The sequence below is a fragment of the Pholis gunnellus genome (genome assembly GCF_910591455.1).
Source record: "Pholis gunnellus genome assembly, chromosome: 2".
NCBI lineage: Eukaryota > Metazoa > Chordata > Actinopteri > Perciformes > Pholidae > Pholis > Pholis gunnellus.
Genome location: NC_136536.1, coordinates 17,576,562 through 17,600,889, shown reverse-complemented (window position 1 = coordinate 17,600,889; position 24,328 = coordinate 17,576,562). Strand labels below are relative to the sequence as shown.

At 42.1% G+C, this 24,328-nt stretch overlaps 1 protein-coding gene across 1 annotated transcript; it reads right to left on the bottom strand.

The window, feature by feature from the left end:
• Positions 1–1,359: 1,359 nt before the first annotated feature.
• Positions 1,360–22,491, bottom strand: gnas (GNAS complex locus). Its single transcript, XM_079176600.1, has 12 exons — positions 20,836–22,491; positions 16,672–16,744; positions 13,489–13,543; positions 13,248–13,367; positions 8,247–8,344; positions 5,455–5,509; positions 5,069–5,142; positions 4,833–4,891; positions 4,625–4,745; positions 3,845–3,975; positions 3,134–3,201; positions 1,360–2,577 (listed from the first exon to the last, which is right to left on the bottom strand). The coding sequence occupies exons 1-12, from the start codon at positions 20,972–20,974 to the stop codon at positions 2,431–2,433; spliced, it is 1,140 nt and encodes a 379-aa protein (XP_079032726.1). The 5' UTR covers positions 20,975–22,491; the 3' UTR covers positions 1,360–2,430.
• Between the last annotated feature and the right edge of the window lie 1,837 nt (positions 22,492–24,328).

Genomic DNA, 24,328 nt, shown 5'->3' with positions numbered 1-24,328 from the left:
GTAGAGACCCATATTTGTTGTACACATTAAATAAGGACGAGGGCTCTGAAAGAAGAGAGATGCTAATACTGTACAGGCCGTCTCTGCTGTGATTCAAACAAATTAACTGAATGGATTTCCTTTTTTTTTTGGCCTTTTTGGGTGTCTTTTTTAGCAAAAGAATACAATTTGTGTAGAAACAAGCACTGTTTTGCATCTGTCATCTCCTCTTTAACCCTTCAGGACGTCCTTTGCAGATGTCTCTGAGAGACAACAAAAGAAACCTGAACACAACTTCAGTTGAAAGCATTTAAGTTATAGCAATACGCACACTATCAAGTGTACAATTTGTCAAGGTTCATTTGATTCTAATAAAATACTTTTTTTAAAACCCATATACATTTCATATATTTATCTTTTTGGGGTATATGGATTCAAAAATAGACATTTAAATCATAAAGAGAATGGGAGGGTATGAGAGAGAGAGAGCGAGAGAGAAAAAAAAAAACTACAAAAGCTACGAATGGTTGTCCTCTGTCCCAGAGGAGAGAGAGGACAGGGGAGAGAGAGTGAGAGATAAAGAGTGAGAGGGCTAAAGAAAAAGAGAAGGAAGTGGAGAGGGAGGCTGGGAGTTAGGAGGGGATTGGCCAAGCTATACAGCGCAGTATGACACCCACTTTAGCTCATTACACACGTACAGTCGTGATCAAGGCACAGGGATCTTCTAAAAGTTATTTTTTTTCAATAAAGTTTTACAAAATAATACATTTTACAGTCTGTACAAGAATAATAGTTCAGCAGTAATGTAAAGACAGACATACATAGGAGCAAGAGGTCAGGGAGGAAGGAGGTGAGAAGAGGAAAGATGGAAGGAAGGCAGAGGGAGGGAATGGCAAGAAGGTGCGAGCAGGCTGTTTGACCACACCAGTAAAAAAATAACAGAAAAACAAAAAAAACATTAGTGTCCCGTTTGTTGTTGTCGTCATTTTATTTATTTTTTTATATTTCAGGATTATTATATTTAGTTTTCTCTCGAAAAGAGCACTGCCAGGAAGGTAGAAGTGCAGATGGGAAGGTGGTGGTCAGGAGGAGGGGGAGTGAAGGAGAACATGAGAGAGAGAGAGGGAGGGGGGGGACGAAATGTCAAGATGGTGGAGTAAAATCATCAGAGACGAAAGAAGAGGGGTGGAAAAAAAAAGAAAGAACGACCGAGACAGAGAGTAAAGATAAAGAAAGAGAGCGCACAGGGCACAATGGCACAAAGTCTACACAGACAAAAACAGCTGTGGAGACAGTAAAACAGGGTCAATCATGACAAGACGAGAGCTCTCTTTAGCTCTCTTTAAGGATGCTTTCTGCCCTCAGTCAGTTAAGCTCCACAAAAGTTGGTATTTTTCTTCTTTTTTTTTTTGTTTCTTTTTGCTTGAAACTCAATGTTTCCTCCTCACGTTTTGCTCCACTACCAACAAGACGAAGTCAGGTGGCAAAACAGGTCTGTGGACAAGTCGAGGGACCGTCATCGTCGTCTCTGTCAAACGTGTCTAAGACTCCATCAGGGATTCACATCGGAGTTGGCTCTGTCCTGTCGCTGGTCCGTTTAGTCTGTGGCAACGCTGCTGCTGCTGCTGCTGCTCGGGGCTCAGCTGCGCAGTCAACTCAGTTCCTTTTAATCTCAAAGCACTGCGCCGGAGAAAACCAGCCGACAGCTCGACCAGCCTGCCACTCGTCTGCAGATCAGTACATATCCGGAACCAACCGGTTGTGCAGTCCAGTTAAAAGCAGGTGTGATACGTTTCTGTGTGCGAGCAGATCCTGTGGTGGAAATTCAGAATGTGTGTAAGTGATTGGAAGGTTTGAGTTCTGAGCACAGTGCTTTTTGTGGGTTTTTTTTGTTAGATACAGTGTTCAGCTGATCTGCTATGACATGTTCCTTCTCTATTTGCAATAATTCAACAGTTATCCATTTTCCGAGTTGCACTGAAGTAGTAGCTCGCTCCGTTTTTCATTCCGGCCTCAACAAGAAGGAAAACTCACATTCGTAAGCCTCCACACTGCAGTACATACAGTCCACAGACTGGGCCGGTCTGCGTTTCTAGAAAGGTGAGGGGAACATGTGTGTGTGTGTGTGTGGGGACGATAGATGATGTTGAGAGGTGTGGAGCTGGGAGTATGGCTGAAGGTGGAAATCAAGAGTCCGTTCATGTGTTAACCCCTAAAAACCCTTCCATCAAAATAGCTCAGTCTACTGCAGGTAGGGAGTTTGCATCAGGGGAAGTTGTGTGTGTGTGTGTGTGTGTGTGTGTGTGTGTGTGTACGTTTTGGCCCCCGTTCCTTCACTAGAGCTCACACACTTCTGTGGAAGAGGGGAGTTCAGAGACTCAGGGTTTTTCATAGTCCAGTTCATGTGTTTTTGGCCGAACACTTCTTTTTATTTTCATTTTTTTTCTCCCATCACAACAGCTCGTACTGTCGCAGGTGCATCCGCTGAATGATGTCTCGACAGTCGTTGAAGACGCGCCGGATGTTTTCCGTGTCGACGGCGCAGGTGAAGTGGGGGTAACAGTAGTGCCTCCCGTCCCCGCTGGCTGTGCTGATCCTCTGTAGACGGAGAAGGAAAGAGTGAGAAACTATTTCACTGTGTATAGTACGAGTAACACAGCTGCTGATTGACTGTTGTCTCAGCAGCCGTCTCCAATTCCTAATTTGAACAGAGAGCCGATGCAAAGCAAACGCACCGAGACCCATTGGTTCCTACTGAAGATACATTTTTAAAAACATGTCACAAATACATATAGTTTTTTCTTTAAAAAAAAAGAAGAAGGAAAAAATAGTTTCCTAAAACAGCTGGGCAATGCAGCTGTAAGCAAACATTACTCAAAGAGGAGCAAATAGTGCATTTCTCCGGGACTATTTTTCACTGCGGATTGATACACATTTGGTGCTGCAGTGTATGTGGGATAAACCTCAAATTTGGACAACAATAGAGGTGTATGGCAGAGAGAAACAAGCTCTCAAACTATATTTGTTAATGTGATCAGTTTATTGTTGGTTTTTGTCTTATCATGGAATTTGTTAACAATAAAAAATAAACTATTACCCTTTACAGTTAGCATGTTACAGCGCACAAAAGCAAACCTATGCTTATAACACTTACCAGGAATTCATCTCTTATGAAGTACTTTGCCCTTGTAACACGCGGATCTTCTCCAGGCTCTGGTGTCGCTGCAAGAGGAGGGAGAGGCGAATGAATCCACGTTTGTTATCACATGCAATCTTTTCATGTGGAGAATATTCAAACACGAATGGATCATACAACAACCAGGATGGCTTTTCTGGGCTTTCATTAGTAAGCAGGAATACATTATGATGTAAGTCAGGAGTTTGTGCCGGTATTTGTTTAACTGTTTTAACGTAGAGGAAAAACTTTATATTAAAAGCAGAACTATCGTTGTATGTGTTGGTGTATCTCTGTGGAAGCACAGGGATGTTTCTGTATGCTCAGGAAAGTGTTATTGTGACAAGCAAGGCATTTCTTTAAAAACTGTGACATATTTGGCACAGGTGGTGGAAAACTGGGACATCTGGCATGTTTTTTCAGAGATCAGTTTCCAGCTGAGACTCTTTGAGGCAGTTTGGTCTGCTCACTCTACTTTACGAACAACAACTAGATGATTTCCTGAAAAAAAAGCAGCTTCCAAAGGAGATATTTACAAGTTGAAAAAGGGCCAGCTGTATTTGCGCAGCTACTAATATGAACAGTGCTGCTGAGAAGCTATAGTGAACCTCTTAACTACGTTCACACCTCCCTGTCTACGTTAATAGCCGAATGAGGTCAAAGTGTCCAGAAGTGGAGGCAACTGCTCACCATCGTCAGGTGTGGTGTAGCGAGCAAATTCAGGAAAGTAGTCCTCGATTTTGGACTTCCCTGCCAGCACCTTCTCCGCTAACAGGTCCTGTTTATTCAGGAACAAGATGACAGAAATGGTCCGCAGCCACCTGAGGAGAGCAAAACACCACGAATCAACATCACATACTGAACCACAAAACTGGGTCTGAGCGGGAACAGAGACACAAGAAGAAATCACTGCTACGAGTTGGACGAATAAATCAAACAGGGGGTCAGTGGGTGACGGCTCCATCTGCAGATGACATTAGATGAAAAATACTTAATATTGGATGGATCCCAACTTTCTGTTTCCTGAAAAGACTTACCGGCTCAGAACATTTGGACTGTTTGGGTTTAGTGCTAGGACAAACGCATTTTAATCGAGGCCTTAAACTCCGTGATACGAGACAGTCTAACCTGCACACGTGCCACCATGTGACTCTGTGGTGCGTTCACACAACATAACCGAGAGCAGCCTGTTCATACTCTCATTCATAAACTACCATTTGAACGTTAATATGATCCTGAATATAACTCAGCCCTTTCAGATGACAATCTAGTTCAATCTGAGCTAAAAGGACAATAGGAGAAAGTTGAAATAACTTTCCAGGACAGCAAAATATTTCCCTCTCATTTTCTATGTGTTTTGACTGACTGGAAAAATTGGTCCACTCTTTTCAAGGTTTGGAACTGGGAATCTGTGTACTTCTACAGAATGACAGAATGCAACATGCAGATGCAGTATCTGTGTCTCGTCACCTGTTGTTCCAGATGTTCTTGAAGAGGTTGAGGGCCTCCTGTAAACGGTTGGTCTGATTGTCCTCTCTGATCACCATGTTGTAACTGCTACTGGCCACCACGAAGATGATGGCCGTTACATCTGAGGACGAGAGAGGCACAGAAACAAATCAGACACAGTGACGGGAGAAGACAAGAGCTGAGTGAAGTGAGAAATAAAACAAGTTACCGTTAAAGCACTGAATCCATTTCCTGCGTTCGTCTCTTTGACCGCCAACATCAAACATACTGTGTAGAACAAGAGACTGCGGTGTTAAAATACTGCCATCATGTGGAGAAACTAGAACTTAGATTCTCATTTATTTATATCCTGAGTCATTGTACATGTTTAATACTGAAGCTATGGAGGACATTTTAATGTATACTGTTGTTGCACTGCCATTTTCTTCCTGGGATTTTACTCACTGGAAATTTACTTTGTCCACTTGGAATCTCGTCTCAAAGATGCCTGAAGTCAGAACTCTGCACCGCAGCAAATCCTGGTAAAAAAAAACAACAGAAAATGTAACAAAAATGTTCCTAAGATCATAAAGACATCCAGCAGGATTCTGAATGGTTACACAGCAAAATGGGAGCAAGCTTTAGACTCTGCAGATGGTTAAACAGGGGGGTGCGCTGTTCAACTTGAGGAAGTGTTATCAGGGATACCAAACCGTAACAGACTGTTTATTAATGACATGATACAGACAAGACTTTCAAAACCTTCTTCCTCTTGAAATACCTCTGTGGGAAAAGAAGATACACACGCATACTTACGTGTAGGATATATTAACTTTGTGAGATTCACCCACCTGATCTGTTGGAGTGTAGTCACTCTTTTTCACAATGTCAATCTTGTCTAGAAAGCTGAGGAGAAAGAAAAGAAAAAACGACTGTTATGGGGATAATATTACTGCTGAGATTGTGGTTTCATTGTTGAAGACTTGTACAGATGTGCTCAGGCACCACAATCATGACGGAGCACTTTTCTGCAGCGAGCATCATCTCTTCAGTCTGTTCCTCTATCTAAAAAGCATCACGTGTGTTTAAGTAAAAAGGTTAAATAGACATTATATGAAGTACAGCAGTTGTTTTCTACATGACACGAAAAGGCCCTTTGACAATGTGACTGAGACAACTAACGCTACACAAGCAAACTCAAAGAGCTTCAAGTGTGTGCCACTATTATTCCTTTAATGCCGTTTTTGTCACACTGACACAACGGTCATATTACAGACAGTAAGTGGGAGATGGTAGGCCACCTGCAGCATCTGCCGCAATTTCAAATCTCCTGGAAAGGACTAAACATCACGTGGACGGGCATTCCTAAGAAACACTTGAGGATCACACAAACATCTTCACTTTTATTAAAAAGGTCTTCTGAACTTCAGATGATCCATCAATGTAAAATACAACCGATCACAAATCTACAGGGACGGTGGATTATACAAAGCTGGCGGATTGTTACAGTATGCATTGATCAGTTCACAATCAACACCGTGCACTGTGGTCGACAGACAAGAAGTTTGAAATCAGTCAAAACTCCAGACACGGCTGGAACATTAAAGTGTCATCATCTCTTATAATAAATGTACTAACCCCCTTTTCAAACCCTGTCAAAAGATAAAGTACAATTTAAAGCAAAATACAAATTGTCAGTGAAAGATGGACTCTCCAACATGAGCTCTTGATGAGTTCCCATTCAACCCTTTAATGTCCTAAAAACTTAATGCCCAAAATAATCTTGATGTGCGCAATGTCATCTCATCACATAAAAACATAATTCCAATAATAGAACTTCTGGGTCTTAACGTCTAAACGGTTTCATTAAGCTGTGGACTTGTCATGTGGCCCAGTGCTGGTTCTTAGCACCACAGGTGAACTAGGTCACAGGAAAAGGAAACGAGCAGTGAACATCCCACAACAGGGCGAGAGTCTAAAAGGACTTCTGTGGAAATGAATAAAAAAGAAGTGCACGTGAAAGGTGAGACGAGAGTGCACATGAAGGAGGGGCAGACAGACAGAATGACAGCGCAGAGCCGTCTGTCTGACATTACAGAGCACGCTTCAAAAATAGCTCCCCAGCGCCCTGGCCTCCAGCACGGTTACCATGGAGACCCAACCGCAGGCGCTAATAATAGCTCCCAAATCTAGTACGGCAGACAGACAGGCAGACAGACAGACAGGCAGACAGAGATGTAGAAAAGGAAGAACTGGGAGAAGAAGAAAGCAAGAAGCAGGATGAGTTTGAGTGTTTATGCTTTAATGTGTGAGCGAGAGAAGGGAGGGAACAAAAGACTGGACTGTACCATCTCAACCACCTGAGGGGGGGAATAGGGGGGGAGAGCGTTTCTCATTGTGTAAACTTTAAACAACACCAACCTAAAGTGCTGAATTAAATTCATGTTATAATCAACAGTTTACACTTAATTGGCCAGATTTACTAGTAAAAAGCTGCTGAGGCTACAGGCTCACAGTCCTCCTCACACGTCACCCCCTCTCCTCCTTTAAACATCCTCTGATCTGCAGATGACTCAGCCTCGGCCATGTTTGCTCACAAACACTGCAAACTGCTGCTGTTACATGAAAACTATTCCACCATAACCTTTCTTCTTCCTCTGTGTTTTTACCTGCCTTTGCTTTGGAAATGACAGCTAAGACAGTCAACTCTGAGCTGTAAAAACACATTTTAGATGCCCTTGTGCAACGAAATACATAATGTATCATTTAGAGTGAATGAGAAAGGTTATGTTTTTGGAGATTATACAGGGTGAAAGATGCTTAGGCAGAGGTTATGGTAAGTGAGATGTCTTAAAGAAAGGTGGCAGCGTTGTCAACTACACATTTGAAACTGTATCGGACATTAATTAAGTCTGAGATGTTGAACATGTACATCAATAAAGAAACACTTTAGTGGCTGCTTCACGTGTTTGAGATCACGGCCAGTGAACAATGTAGACTCAAACTAGTCAGCTCGGCTTCGAGCATTTCTCCACGCTTCCACTGATAAAAACGCCTAAAAATACGTCGACTGTTGCAAACTGACTTGAAGTAAAATAATGGTAAAACAAGCAAAGATGTTGCTTATGTTTGTGCTACCTATGCATGGACTTAATGCCATTTATCAGTTTATACAGGAAGGAATCCAGTGAGCAACCTGACCTGAATTAATTTCCACTGTATGCCAGTGTAAAATAACATTATAACAACATGTGCTAGGTACACGTGGAGGCTCAAGTCATATCTCTGAAGTTACCTAATGGGCACGACGCTGTGGTGTGTGGTGGTGTCCTACGGCTGCCACTAGATGTTACTGAAGAGCCAAATCCTACAGCACCTTTGTGATTGTACAGGAACTGTTTACTTCTAAGAATGTGTTTTGTACATTTCATACTGGAGGTACACCACCTAGCTTGAAATTAAATCAATCTGTCTGATTGGCAGATCTATCACAATACACACACACACACACACACACACACACACACACACACACACACACACACACACACACACACATATTAAATTGCATTAAATGGGACTGTGCACCTAATGAACTGGTACCTCAGTGTAGAGACCACATCACCGTGTAGCTGGTACTTACTATTGTGCACAGTCGATTAGCTGGTACTCGTTGGATCTCTCGAAGCACGCCCTGACCCCCTCGTCCTGCCACAGAGTCTTCGCATGGTCGTAAAACTCCTGAGGAGGAAACAGAAATACATGAATGACGGGACGCAAAATCTGTCAGAGCAACAGATGAGTAACACATTCATTCTTGCTGTTTAACAGGATAACCGCAGTAACGTGCTGGTGTTTGTCTGTGTTTCACCAAGCTGCTCAAAAACACACTCAGTTTCATCTCGTGGCAATGTTATAATTACATACAGTATTTCAAGTAAAAAAAAATAAAAAATCTTTGCTTGATTAAACAGGGTCAACTAACGTGAACCGACATTCTGTGTTGTTTACTGTGCATCTTACACCAAATATGACAGCTAGACGACAGAGAGGCGGGCAGGCCTGAGGGCACCGGGAGCGAAGACGTTTATGTTGACATCACATGCAGTGTATGTTGTGCTGAGGCGATGCCTGTGTACATGTCTGTAAAGGTCAATGGTGGTGGAGGATAACAGAGACACCTCACTATTAGTGGTGCAATGGACCACTGTTGATCTGTGGTCAGTGAAAATGAGAATTGGCCGGAGGTCATAATGTGTAAAACCTCTAATACAATCTTTTATTTCCGTATCATTTGAATAGTATGTTTTAATTAAGAAAAAAAACCTCTAGATGACTATAACAAAGTAAAAGGATAACATTTAGAATTTCTGATGCTTTACAGACTTCAAAGTGGTTGAAATCATTTTTGGGACGGTGGCAAAAATAAAATAGTCTGGAGCCTTGTAGACCAGCTGCTATAATCAATTAGAAAATGGATCTGTGTCTGTCAATATGGATCATCAATGACCATCAATTAGTATCTGCAGCAAAAAAAACATGATCAGGGATCTCTAAAAGTTATATTTGTTTCCTTTTTTCCTTTGATGCTGATCCGAATCATGAGTTTCATGATCCGTTGCACCACTACTCACTATACACAGACACTACAGACTCATTTACATGCCGGGACACAGCATGGATTAACCACTTCACTTCTTCAATTCCTTGTACTGACAGAGCAACAGGTGCCCTCTGTGCATTACATTTAAAGGATTTTGTAAAGTTGCCAAAAACACATTGATGCACACATGAGCTGGAAACAAAAACATCTAACACACACACCCGCAGTATGTGCTACATGACGTCATCAGCACCATAGAATTCATAATCGCAATAAAAGGAGACATTTTAAAACTGTGAGATCCGAATTTCTCAGAAATGAAAGGGAGTTCTTGTACATACAGTTTTATATATTTAGAGCAAGTTTTAAGGGTTGAGTAGCCTAATAGTGGAGTGATGCCAATTTGTGTCATTCATGCAGACATACGTGTTTGTGTGCGATCTTAATACGAGCTTTGTCTTAACAAAATACAGCACAAAACTAGCAAAGAGGAATGCAGATACAGATATAGTACCGGCCAACTAGAAGGCCTCAGCAGTGTGTGCTGCATGTGTAGGGCTGGTAAAATAAATTAACGGAAACCTGAGGGTTGATGTGTCCACGAACTGTCCTAAATCACGTCAAACACGGGCTACTTCCTCGTTTCAGAGTGGGAATACACAGACGCCCGTCTGTCTGGCCCTGATACACACACATTTATATCAATTATGTAAAACTAGAATGGAATAGATCAATTAGCTATGTGTAATGATTTGTTATCTGCTATCCCATGTTTAGTAAAGCATAAAAGACAACCAGATAAATGAACAGTGTCAAATGAACAGTCACAGTCACAGTCACACACACACACACACACACACACACACACACACACACACACACACACACCTCAGTGTTGGGGAGTCACACGCTGGGTCATACGCTCTTGTCTGCCTTAGGTGCTGATTTTCTGGTCTAACCTTGCAAAGATGCTTATATCCCCATCACAACCACCAGAACAATACACACAGAGTCACAGACACACACACACAACTTTACATTTAGCTCGTTGAAACAAACACAAGACAGGGATGTGATTCGGAAACTAAAAAGCAAGAAAAAGAGGGCAGCGGAATAGTAATCCTTTGGAAGAAATACTTAAGGGACTAAATTTAAGAACTAAAAATGAAAAACAGACAATGAAATTTACATCCACATCCAGTGTGGAGTCTCTCAAGTAGATTCAAAAGCTGAATAGACTTTCGCCACCCTGTTTTGTAACTTGTTATGCCATGCTCGTCATAAATAAGTCAACCAACCAAACAAGTAAAGCCAAATAGCAGCCGTAAACAAATAATTGCTTCCCAACAGCTCTGCATGAGTGGAATTCCGGGGGCATCAGGGTGATTTGGTGGTTAAAGAGAGCCTCCCGCAGAGGAACACTCACACATTTGATTCCTGTAGCAGCTGAAGTGTTGCTGAGTAAGACATTAGTTTGCTGTCTGCTTACTTACTATAAATTAATTAGGGTAGAAAGCCACCATGTGGGTAAATAAATGAAGAAATCAATGCATCTGGTGAAGATGGTCACTTGACTTGACTATACATGTGCTGCCCTCTAATTGTTTTTAACCCTGTGGATATACATTTGATCATTGTCTTCCATAAGTAACTTGTATTTAATCCATTTCTGTATCGAGTTTATCATAAGTGAAGTGAAAGTAAATTATAACCATCCACTGTAAAGTAAAACTGTACGTGTGTGTGCGTGCGTGTATATATATTAAGGGCCAAAGATGAACCATGACAGTAACTGAAAAATCCAACAGATGTTTACAATGCAGTTTGGGCAACAAGTTAACATTTGTCTTCATTTTCATTTCCAAATAAGTTGTTTAGCTAATATAGCTAAACCTCTGAGTTATATAAAGCCTGTTTGCTGGATTGTTGTATCTATACATCAGTCTCTCTGCATTCTTGTATCTCTGAAGAAACATGGTGTGCTTTGTGATCATGAATAAAATCGTTATAAATAAAAATATTTGGCATTTTTTCAGAAAAAGAAAAGAAAAGACAATTACTTGATTATCGCAATAGTTACAAATGAATGTTCTGATGATCAGCTAATCTAATCGTCGTTCTACACCCTTGTTTGGCTCAGTTGCTTCACACTACCACTCCCTTTGTGCCTTTAATTGCAACGTTAACGACCTGTTAGCGAGAGGAATGTCGTCAGCTGCGAAAGAAAAAAAAATTCTTTCATTGTGCAGTTTTTCCATGACAGCAAACTCATCATGTGTTTACAAACAGAGCGCTCTTTTATAATCAGTCATGCTATTCACTCTTCCTCCCTTGATGCAACGCTCTCCCTCTTTCACAGCCTCCCTTTCTTCCTCTCTCTCCAGTTTACTGTTACAGTACGACAACAAACTTCAAACTGGGCAGCCAGGAAGAAATAAATCCTTGATGTGCGATGAGACACTATCAATCCCCACAAGGAGGTCAGAGCGCAGCGTCGGTTTAAAAACAGAACCACTGGCGCTGGAAAGCAACAAGTGTCTTGCTCAAGGACACTTCAGCAGGGGCTCATGTGTGGGCACTAGTTCGGTAAGGACAGTTCACCCGGTTTGCTGAAGGTCTTCATCTGGGACTGTTTGGAGAGAAACAAGAGGCTCTTTCGCTGCCCGAGGTCCGTAATCTAAGTCTTACATTAAATGCAAGCATTTACGCTAATTAGGTCATTACGCCAACGAATGCATTAATTAGCAGGCGAGTCAAGAGTACTCATCTTCCCACAAGTCACGGACGCCATTAACATGAACCCCTGTGCCCTCGAAGCACTGAAGGACGAGGCCAGTGTTTTTATGTGTTTTAGCTCATTTACTACAAATCACAACATTACATCGCTGCCGACGACAGCAACAGAGTTTTTCAGACTTCTGAATGTGTGACATTTCGGGCGGTGATTTGTTTCCATTCAGTTTGGATTGGAATGAAAATAATTTCCTATCAACAGCGTGAACATCTGTTTTAAAAAGGAAATCTAAATTATCACAGTGTGGAAATGTAGTTCAAGCGCAGATTAAAGTGCTCCTTAGAAGCAAACAAACAAGAGGTTGTGATAACAATACTGCTCAGCTGACAGCTCTCAGGACTCTAGTTTCCCACAAGGAAGTGCAGACTGTGCAAAATAGCTCACACACCAAGCAAATGTGTATAAAATACGGTTTATGATAAATGGGCTTAACATTAAAAATGGCTGCTCAACAAACTGCAGTATTTTCAGGGAAACATGTTTTGATTTCTCTCTAATTTACTCCAAAATGTAAACATGTACTGTAGAAGGAGGACCTCTGGTGTAATTTGAGATTTTTAGAAAGATTTTATCATTAACTGGCGGACAGATACCTCAATGACAACATAACGGACAGCTGCCGAGTAACGTGGTGGCAAGATGGTAAAAGGAAATGAGTTCCAATTGCTCAAAACGGAAACCACATCTTCTATTCATACACGAGACTCAGGGAACTGAAAAGTGAATTAAGTGAATTAGGCCCCGCAGGTGTCTGTGGATAAACAGTGAGACTCCCAGACTTCCAGGTTTAGTCTCTTGGCTCAGACAATTAGTAATGTCCCACTGAGAAAACTAAACTCACACACACTTTAACCATCGGGTCATTAGTAAACCTCAGTGTTTGCTGCCTGTGTCGAGGGATTATCACCTGGGATTTTGGGACTATAACTACCTACCATCAGACACTGAAACACAGCTGAGGATACCTGCACCTGTTCATAAGGGATTATATCAGCCACAACTTTACTGTAACTACTAGCGGGTGCACCTGAAATGTTCGATCTTTGAATTTTGCATCACAAAACTATACGCATCAACAACTACTGTAAGTGCAGTATATAAAACTTTAACTACATGGTAGTTCTAATTGAAGTTTAAACTGTAGGCCACATGGTAAAAGGGCAAAAATAAGAATAGGGTGTTGTGTTCTTTGTGCTGTTTGATCTGTCTGTGCGTGTGCGTGTGGTGTCTGATATTGTACTACTCACAGAGGGAAACTCAAAGTCCTTCTGGTTGACGAGGTTGAGCACGTATTCGATCCGGTACTGGCTCTGTGGGCATGCCAACTGCACCGGTGGTGCCAAGGTGCTCATAGCGGTGACTATGGTCTATCACAAACACACAAACACAAACATTAAAGTACATTTTAAGTGCGGATGACAGAGAGACGGAAGATGGAGAGGACTTTTGAACTATTTGGTGTTGCTTTGGTGTTTTTTCGCCACTTACCTCAATAGCCTCTTTAATGTTATTCTTGATGTCGTGTATTTTCTGCTTCTTCTCTCTGAAACAGACACACAGATTCAGTGACGATCATGTGAGGGATTATTGATGTACAGCAGTAACACACAGTGTCCTCACGAAGAAGGAATATGAGGAAAGAAAGCGGTACAGTGGTACACTGTGGATCCTGATTCACATTTTTAGTCTAAAGCAGTACTACAGGGGTGCTACAGTGATGTCACTTGAATGAAAAACAGACATTATGGTATGAATCAGAAATGAATTACAGTACATGTCAGTCGAATGAAGGGGATCCTTCAAACTGTCAGCGCCGTTTAGACCCAGCCATCATAGATGGTGTGCTCTTGTTTTGGTCACAAACGAGGGTTTAGTTAGCAAGTATTGTTTTAGTGCAGTCAACAAAAAGAGGAAGGAGTTCCATGTTACAGTGACATGGTGCACTTCAGTGAGCTGCAGGGAGACTGTTTTTGATCTGAGACGGGTAAACAGACCTTCATTGGCACGCGTGCTGGAGAAATTATGTCTGTCTGCTGTGAAGGATAGCTGTTTGTACAAGACATTTGAACTCTCTGTGACAGAAATGTTTGTATTAAAAAGGCAACCAGAGAGCAAGTGAGTCTATCTTTCACCTTGAGCCTGCCAGGACAACAGCGCATTGTGTTTACAATAGTTCTGTGTCAGTGACAAAGGGCAAGATGGGCCTCTTTGGTCTGTGCCAGTTTTTACACTTTTTTCACAAGGGACTCTGCTGCACTCAACCAAACTGATGCAATGTTTAACAATGTCTTTACACCAGTGCAATTTTGACTCACCCATTTGGTTATCAAAAACTGAGGCTGCACAATTCCTTCACAATGCCACCTAACAGGTCAACTCTATTAGAGAGTCACTGCTCACAGTCCAGGTTGGAGCTGCATGTTTGCATCAGATTGGAATCGGTTTCTTACTCGCTCACAAATGCTTCCACTTATATTCAGCAGGCTGCAGATTGTCCACACAGAGGAGCGGATTTTTCATGGTCGGACTACAGACGGAAAGCAATTGTAATAGCAGTTTGGACATGCAGATGCAGTCCTGTCAATACCGCCACCTACAGTCAAAGAAGCTCAAGCAGCGCAGGCTCTTCGTACAGCTAATTGCTAACATGTGGGCTAAAGGCGAGATCGTGTTCAATACGGGTGAAGATCAGGGAAGAGCACAGATGATCTTAAATTTACATCTGGAAGAACACAAAAAGAAAAGGAGAATGTATTCTGTCACACAAACTCAAAATCTCTTATGAAATGCAAACACACACACACACACACACACACACACACACACACACACACACACACACACACACACACACACACACACACACACACACACACACACACACACACACACACACACACACACACACACCTTCCTTTGCCAAGTTACCATGTCGCAGCACTAGAGTGAGTGGTTGCATTCCCACTAAAACCATTTTACTTTGTGTATTAGACTGAAACCACATGCAGACTTGCAATACAACTACTACTTTTTATTAAAGTTGTGTAATGCTCATTGACTAATGTTAACAGAAAGAGAGGAAAAGGGGGTAAGACAGAGTTTATTGGGTTACGAGGGGAATTGAGATGACCTTGTTTACTTTTTCAACCTGATAGTCATTAAAAATCACATGGTTGTGTATTTGTGTGTGCGCTCTGCAATCATGAGAGTACGACTGCATGCCTGTTTGTGGTTGGAGAGACATGAGACAACATGCTTCATGGATGGTGTCTGGTGAGAGTACGTTAAGGTGAATAAATGCAGATGAAAGGGATTGTATTCAATATCACAGTAATTACAATTTTGTTATAATTCAGTGCGTCACTAAATAGATTTGTCTGCAAAATCTTATGATATATAATTAATGTACTGAAGTAGATAGTATAAGAGAGGCAGCTGAAAACACATGCATAGCTGGAACTAATGTCCTGTGTTTGCGTTTAGCATCTTTCAGCTGATTGTTTTGGTTTTACGGCCTGTAAAATGTAACTCTTTTTGGGTTTATCAGAGCTTCTTCAGCCATAAAACAAATGTCCCATGCATACACACTTCCCAGCTCCTAGTTTTGACCACTTAACAGCTCCAGTGATGAGGCTGGGAGTGATAGGCCTCGTCTAAAGGCAGCTCAGTCATAGTTGAGAAGAATAGAGAGAGCCGAATCAGTCATTCAGTCATTCTTCAAATCGGGCCAGCACTTGGGACCAGCAGCCTTCCGGTCACAAGCCAATTACTCTAACCTTTAGGTTACCACAACACTCAATCCATTCACCCAAAATCTTTTATCGCAGGCATTATTGAACTTGTTCAGTCCAACAGCAGTAAATATATGTCCTGCCTCAGGATCCAGGTTTAATAGAACAGGTTTCTATGTTTGTCATGTGGAGACCCACAAGCTACTGGCCGGCACCTTTGGTTTGTTTCACAGATGTTTCTGAAAAGTAAAGACATCATATTCTGTTCTATTTTAAGCTTAATGGGCATCTACTCCGATACTTATCAATACCGTGTTATTTTAACTAAGATATAACAACAATCATCAGCATTTACCAACTACAGTTCCCAGAAGGCTTTGCATGTCTCCAACAAAGTTTATTGGAAGATATAGTTGCTGACACCATGGAAATACGCGTTTGGAAACTAAACAAATGTTAACTTAATTAATTCAGCAGTACATGTTCTCCTTACCGAGGCTAGACAGCATTAACTAGGTTAGAATTATTGCATCTACATTGACTTTATATGGAGCTGCTAGCCAGCTAACAGACGCTGGATTAGCTCAATAGTCACTTTCGGTCAAAACAATAAAGTGTCTATCATCTCGAGACACAGCACTTTAAATATAAAACTTCAACACTCCAGGATTGACGTTTCCTCTTCGGGGTCAAACTTCCATTTCTGCACTGCAGTCTGACTTGGCGAACCTGTAAAGTTCACACTTCACACTTCACACAACAAGCACATCATGAGGATTGGTTTACGGAACCGTCTCATTTTAAAGGCTCCTCCAAATGTGGCCATCAGCATATTGCAATCCATTGCATGCTGGCCAATTGATTAATATTGCAACCGCCTTTGGATGTGTCCTCGTGTTGGGCAACTTTAGAAGTAAGACTTCACTCATATCGTACTCACTCTGCATTGAAGCCGTTGACATGAAGGATCCTCATCTGTTTCACTATGGTGCTCTTTCCTGACTCTCCAGCTCCTGGGAGACAGAGATGAAAGAATATTAGGAATCGGTTGATGACATGTGACACAAGACCCCACACACACACACACACACACACACACACACACACACACACACACACACACACACACACACACACACACACACACACACACACACACACACACACACACACACACACACACGAGATATAGACCGTACACATTTGTCTGAAATGTCAATCTACCGTATGTTTACAGTAGTCACATTTTCTGTACCTCACTAAAAAGGTATTTTCATAAGTTGTATCGGCTGTAAATCACTCTGCCCAACTAGACATTTTCAATGAACAAACAGCCGATTTCACACACGACTGACATTATTTGGCAAAACCGGGATCAGAGGCAAGGACAGTGCTGCATGGTCATGGCTGAAATAATAGCTGAAATATTCCACTTGATACTGTGATCAGAATCACCAGATTGAGACCCGATGATGACTGCCTTTAGACTTTTCCCTGAAAAGTGGGGTTAAATATGTCCCCGTCAAAAAGCAGGTGTAGAATAAAAATAGCTCATCGTGTCTTTGTGTCCTGTGAGGAAAATGTGATCACTGTTATTGTCTGTGTGGTATTTGCTGTCAACGAACAGTAAACTGCAAAAATTCTGAATGTTGCTAAAAAGGTATGAGAGACGAGCTGGTTTAGCATTGCTAGCAGGTTAGCTGTATGCTGCTGTGAGAACGAAACTCACATCTCTGGCTCTGTAACTCAACGCCTGCAGTGTGTTCAACTGCTAACAGCTCAACAAGTTCAGTTCTCACGCGGCCCGATGCCTTTCCTGTCTCAGACCTTAAACCTCTTTTCTTTCTTTCATTCAGCTGTCGCCTCTTCTTTTATCTTCATCTTATCTTTGCAACTCAAGGTTAGATTAACAATGACTCAAAAACTGTTAATTATTTGAGCAAGGGATCCAAATAAGTTGTACAGTTTATGTAGAATCCAAAATAAAGTAGTATGTGAAGTTAAATAATGCACCTATCTGCCATAATATTAATCCTTAGAAGCTATTCAAGCTAATATAGTATTCTTCTTAAAAGTGAAGACAGTGAGGTTCATGATTTACTTTACTAACATTAATATTGTTATTTTTGCTTATAAACCATTTCAATAACTGTCTACATTTAAATCTCTCATAGGTACAGTATGTAACATCAGTCCAGGGACTACAGATGGAAAATGGCCACTTGTCTCTCTGATGCATTTACAGCAGTGTATCTGTTAAATAAAACTAATAAATGATCATTTTAAATCCAGTATGTCTAAATTATTACACCTAGTTGTATCTCCACATGTCTCACTTCATGACAATGTTTAGCCAAATCTATAAAAACAGCTTAACGTCTGACTAAGGGACATGTTTGGGACACGTTTGGATGGACATGCTGCGATGTATGGTCCACACAGACGAGCTGGAGATTTCGGTAAATGGATGTACGGACACCTTTTTCCAACCATCCTGTGAAAACTGGATTATAGCTGAGAAAAGTCTCCCAATATTAAGATTTGATATGAAGACGTAGGCGTGAGATTTCAGAAAGGAGACATAAATGTTGGTCAAGTTGGATTCCTCTAGTATATCGATGCTGTTTGGTAAAGGCAAAAAAACAATTCCAAATAACAGCCATCTAATGACAATCCTATTGTTGGCAGTTTGCAACGGTTGTTTAATAGCCAACGTTTCCCTCCCACGAGACACATTTGTGGTACTCAGGCACATTATCAGACAAGTCACAGAAGAGTCTGGGATTTGGGCATTTTGGTGGCTCAGCAAGTTACAGCACATACCATGAACTCAAAACATCATGCTCTCAAATCTAACTGATGACCTCATGTCATAATGTCAGCTCTCCTCTCTCCCACCTCGCTGTCTTCTCCCACACTACAAGATGAAGCACAAATGCCGAAGTATCTTGCAAAATACCAACACGATACAGTAAAGAACAATAGCGTAGCGTGTCCCTCTTGTGTGCAGAAAGTCCAAAACTGTGTGTATTTCTCTTCTGACATGAAAATGAACAGGTACAGAGGCCAGGGATGATACGATTATATTCTCAATATAGTTTATTTCACGAGAGAAGTTATGAAACAAATCATAAAACTCATTATTATTACACGTTATGTTAAAAGCTAGCACGGCTGCTAGTGGATGTTGTCCACTGTGAAGGATCTTTAACCTTAACGACAACTTCGCTGAACGTGTCCTTGATGAATTTGTCTCTTCTGAACCCGGAGACATGGAAATACACGGCATATCAAGTTACCACCATACAGCGGACACAGATGTAAACAGTGCAATACGTCAGATAAAAGTCATGAACTCTGATCAACTCAAATGTACGAGATCTCTGGGGAAGGATGCAACACTGTTAGTCAATTTAACATTCAAAGAAAATAAGATTCCAGTCGCAGAGCTCTGTGCGGACAGGATTGTCCCTTTGCTTCGCAAATATTGGGCCGATACTGCGTTAGAATCGCGCCGTCAATTAAAATACCTGCAATGATATTACCTGAAGGTCATCACATCTTCAGTATAGAGACTCTAGTATGTAAAAATGTTACTTTGTCAAGACCGGACTTAAAATAACTGCTAGCTCTTAATACACCACATACTTTGTGAACACCACTCCTTTTGTAGGCGTCACTCATTAAAGTGAAGCAAACTGTACTAACATGAGCCACAAACCCATTAATTAGGTGATCTGTTTAGTCCAATAACAAGTGTAGTTGTAGTTGCCTGTTACAATTTTGCTGAGCAACATAATCCAATGATCAACAAGTTCATCCTGGTGGACAGACACACACTGCAAATAGATGACCACAATGTGTGTGTGCGCCAACTACAATGAGCGTACAGATTGACACCGCAGCAACTGACCATGTTTTGCTTCGAGCCACATTCTTTAATGGCATTGGTTAGAATATAGATTGTACTACATCCCCCCCCCAACATGGATACAAACAAAGCACAAGGCATTCAGGTGTTCAGCTGCACCAGGTTTGAATTGAGTGACTCTTTTGTGCTTCATTTGGCTTTGTTTGCCATTGAAACAGATCATCCAAAACATGCAGAATCTCACACACACACACACCAGCCTGCAGGTCTGTGATAAAAGTGGTAGATGACATGAAAGAAAGACGACGGCAGACATCTTTGTTTTGGTTTTCATGTGGGTCCCGTCCTTCTGCTTTCCTTAAGTCACCACAACTTCCTCCCCAACATAAATACAGGCGTGTCGTACAATACGCACCCTCACTGGCACCTCGGCAATCAAATATTATGATTTTGACAAAGAACACCACGACTTCTTAGAAGTGGTGAGCCTGCTGCGAAAGGACATACGAGGAGGGTACAGAAGGGAGCACGGCAGGGAAAGTTAAGACACTCTTATTTGTCTCTTATGTAATGTAGAGACCCGGCCCACCTCCAGTTCACTCTCTTGACACACACAACCACATGTTGAGTCTTATACATGTTCACGTCTGCATTAGGTAGGTCTCTGGGATTTCTATTACAGTCACTACTATCTTAAGACACTGTATGGGCTACACTCCCACAAACTGGCAGGTAATGGTAACCTAGTGTTCGTTTGAATTTTCAGGCCTACATGCAAAACTAATAATGAACTGCACAGCATGCCATGTGGTCCTAAGCTCGTACAGCTGATGATATATGTTCTGTTTAAATACATGCATAAATGACAATAAATTCAGTTCTTATTGATGCAAGTGGTTGTTTCTCCTATGATGATCACTGACTGCAGTTTACGCTACTTATATATTTACTTCAACATCACTATATATGCTCTCAAACCAACCTATTGACTCTGCCTCAGTGTGTTTTGTTGTTGGCAATGGTAGACTGCTAATTTGACAGTAACATGCTGAAAACCCCGGCACAGAGCTGCATTTTTAGCCTTATGCAATGGCAAAGTCACACTGTTGACAATGTTTCCCAAAACAACATCCCAGAAGGTTATGCAGGGAGGCGGGAGGCCTCAACTGTGCAGACAGAGAACCTGCCTGTAAAGCAGCAAGCATAGAGAACAAAATCACAAATCAAACTCACCTAAAAGTAGTAGTCTGTGTGTTGCTCTGTATATCTGTTTGTCTTTCTGGAGCTGCTTTTCTATCTTTTTGTTTGCTTCTCTTTGTGCCTTCTCCTCATTTCTCTGGTCTTCAGTCTTACTGTTGCCCAAACAACCCATCTTCCCGCAAGAAAAAGAAAAAAAGGGGGTCCAGGGGAGGAGGAGGAGGTGGAAGAAGAAGTGGAGGTGGAGGGGGTTATGTTGAAAGAAAAATAAATAAATAAACTAAACTCGTCTAGTTCCCTCGTTTGACATGCGGATTCGGTAGCAATGCCACCCACATGTACGCCGTGTAACGTCCCTGGCCTGCTCCAAAAACTGTCCGTGGTGCAGCACTGTAGGAATTATGTGTCCATAACGCGTATTTTGCTGTCAGAGAAAGGGCAGGATACTGTGGCTGACGACACCGAGGCCGCCTTCTCGGTTAGCTTGAATCCTGCTCGAGCTTTTTCCTCCTTCACATGCAGTGTAGTGTTTTTTTTTTGTTTTTTTGTTGGCTTTCCCACTCTCTGCCCCTCGTCAACCGTGTCACGTTAACACTTGTAATCCACAACGTTTGTTAAGACGCCCAAAAAATCGGTGTGTTTCACCTCAAACGGAGGCAGAACAAACAGCCTAATTTGCATCTCCAAAAGCCCGGGTCTTGCGTCTCACTGCTGCCCGTGACAAGGAGCCGAACTCGGCGTGTCCGAAAACCTCGCCCGTGCTGTGGCGCGGCTCGTTTCCGCGTCTTCTTTCATGATAAACATTTCCAAAGGCGTGCACTTATTCTCTCTATCTATCTATGTCTCCGTCTCCCCGACGGCTGTCTTGGTCGTAGGGGTGGAGGGTGGGTGGGTGGGTGGAGGTGGGGGCAGCAAGACAGGGGGAAGGAAAATAATATTAACACCCCAACGAGCTACATGTGTGATATTCTCACTGCTTCCGTCGTCATCCTCCGGCTCCTTTGCATTCGTTGCATCAAATCAACCCCCAAACAGCTCCAAACTCACTGCGGTTGTCTTTTCGGCTGGATGCCCCACCACCTCCAACTCCGAAACGATCCAATACCCCCCGATTTGTCCTCCTTATTTGCGATGGCTGTCCCTCGCTGTGTTTCTCCTCCAAAAAGGGCCTTCTCTCTCTCTCGCTCTCTCCCTCCCTGCCCCTCGCGTTTGTTGCTGAAATGTGTTATCAGCCCCTCACATCACCACCGAGCCTCCAAAACTGCGCACCGATACTTTTTTTTTTTTAACTCCCGGCTCGGCTCTGATGAATCCCTTCAAGGAAAAAAAAAAATATTTAAAAAAAGGAAAATTAAAGAAAACGGAAACGTGACCAAGATGCGAAAATCCCTCGAAATGTATCCACGTTTCTTGCAGGTGAAAAAGCAACCCCTGCTGTCAGGCTCAGTTTATGTAGCCTACATAAGGCCTATATATGTGTACACACATAGGCTACACGCTCTCACACAAACAGATATATATCAATATTCCTCTTGAATCCGAGGTGGGTAAACAGGCTACAGGCTTGAGACTGCATGTGCATTTACATTGACAAAAAAATAGGACGCGGGGTTGTTGTAGCAGCACATTCCCACCGCGAAGGCCGCTCCCCTCCTGGCCGCTGGTCGTGGAAGGTGAAAGACAGGAATAACCAATTCTTGGAGGTTATTATTTTCTCGCTTTCTCTCTCTCTCGCGCTCTCTCTCTCTCTCTCTCTCTCTCTCTCTCTCTCTCTCTCTCTCTCTCTCTCTCTCCGAGAATAGTAGCCCACTACATTGAGGAGATAGACAGCGCTGAAGAGAGACGGGGTGGGGCCACACGGCGCTCATTGAACCCTGGGAAGGAAGGACCGAGGAGAGGAGAGGAGAGGCCGCTTCGCCTCGTCACGTGGCCCGGGCGCGGAGCAGCGTCACCGGCGCGGCTCTGCGGAGAAAACGGCGCCCTCTTCAAAGAAAACGACCGCGCACGGGTTGAAGGGTGGGCGTCACGTACAGCAGCCGGGCCGGGGGCTCCCAGAGCTACTGGACCCACATAAACACACTAAATAGACTACATACAATGAAATACATGACAACACAAGTCAGCACAGATGGATGTTTGCTGTGTTTACAATTAGCCTTAGCCTATAGATGAACCTTTAATGGCATCTGAAAGTGTAGAAATAGTGTTATTTGTTTGGTTGAAGCATATTTTACTACTAACTACTATTAGTAATAATAATAACAACAATAATAGTTAAAAAAACAAACATTTATACATACATTTGTATCTTTTATATCTAAATTGCTCACAGGATACATGCGTAAACATCATAGGACCCAATTTATCCATCCATCTTTCCTTCAATCCACCCAGCATGTTCTGGGTGAGAGCCATGAACCGTCCATCGCAGGGCAACACAATCACACGTGTGTGCTCGGGACGATTACAATTCATCTTACCTGCAAGTCTTTAAACTGTGGGAGAAAACAGCAGCAACTGGAGGAACCTCTTTGATAGAGGACATGCATACGGTACACAGTAAGTACTGGAGCCCAGGACCTTCATACTGTGTGGGCACCTGAAGGCATCCCTGCACATGCAAGATGTCCAGAGTCATTGGGTGCAACGTAGTCAGACTGTGGTTAAAACAACCAGTTTATTAGGTAAACAGGTACATCTACTGCATACCAATACAACAGCCCCGCAACAAATCTTTTCGCTCTCAAACTTATATTAGAACACAAGACTAAAGTGAGCAGACTATGAAAAGTGTGAATTATTATTATTTATAAACTATGTTCATACACAGGTCCTATGAGAGGTTTTATAATTTGAATATATGTCAACAAAAAAATACCAACAATTATTTCTGTCCTATTTTCTCAGCTTATTGTGGAAATTCTGTACATTTGAGATGAAATCATAGTTCTTCAAACTAATTATCCTTTCATACATAGTTACAGGGGCAGACCACCAGCTATATTGCTGTTAGGTCAGTTGAACACTAGGTGGCAGCAGTCTTCTAACTCTGAGCAGCAGGTTTGGGGTTTATTTCTGTCAACTCTATACAAACAGCTGCATAATTGTCATACATTTGTATGTAAACATGTAAAAAGAAACAACAACAACTTTGATTTAAAAGTATTTTCTGAAGTTACTTTGCAAAGTTAAATTGACTGCCGGCTAAAGTTTTTCTCTAAATAGTCTTACATGTTCTGGGTAGTTTTGGAGATGACATCTGAACACAAATACAATTATTTAGAATTGATTTGATTTTTTGAGGCATTTTCTTTAAAACACACACGTCCTGATGATGATCTTTTTCCTCCTCTCTATGTGACTTGTGAAAACACCCTGTATCCTGAGCCCAAACCTTCAAACTCCACCCAGATACACAAGAACGGCAAAAGGCAAAAAAATGATTGGTCCCAGTACAATGAAATGGATCAGAGGACTAAAAGCTGTGGCTCTGTATGTTAATCCCCCGGGCCATCCTCTGGGCTTTGCG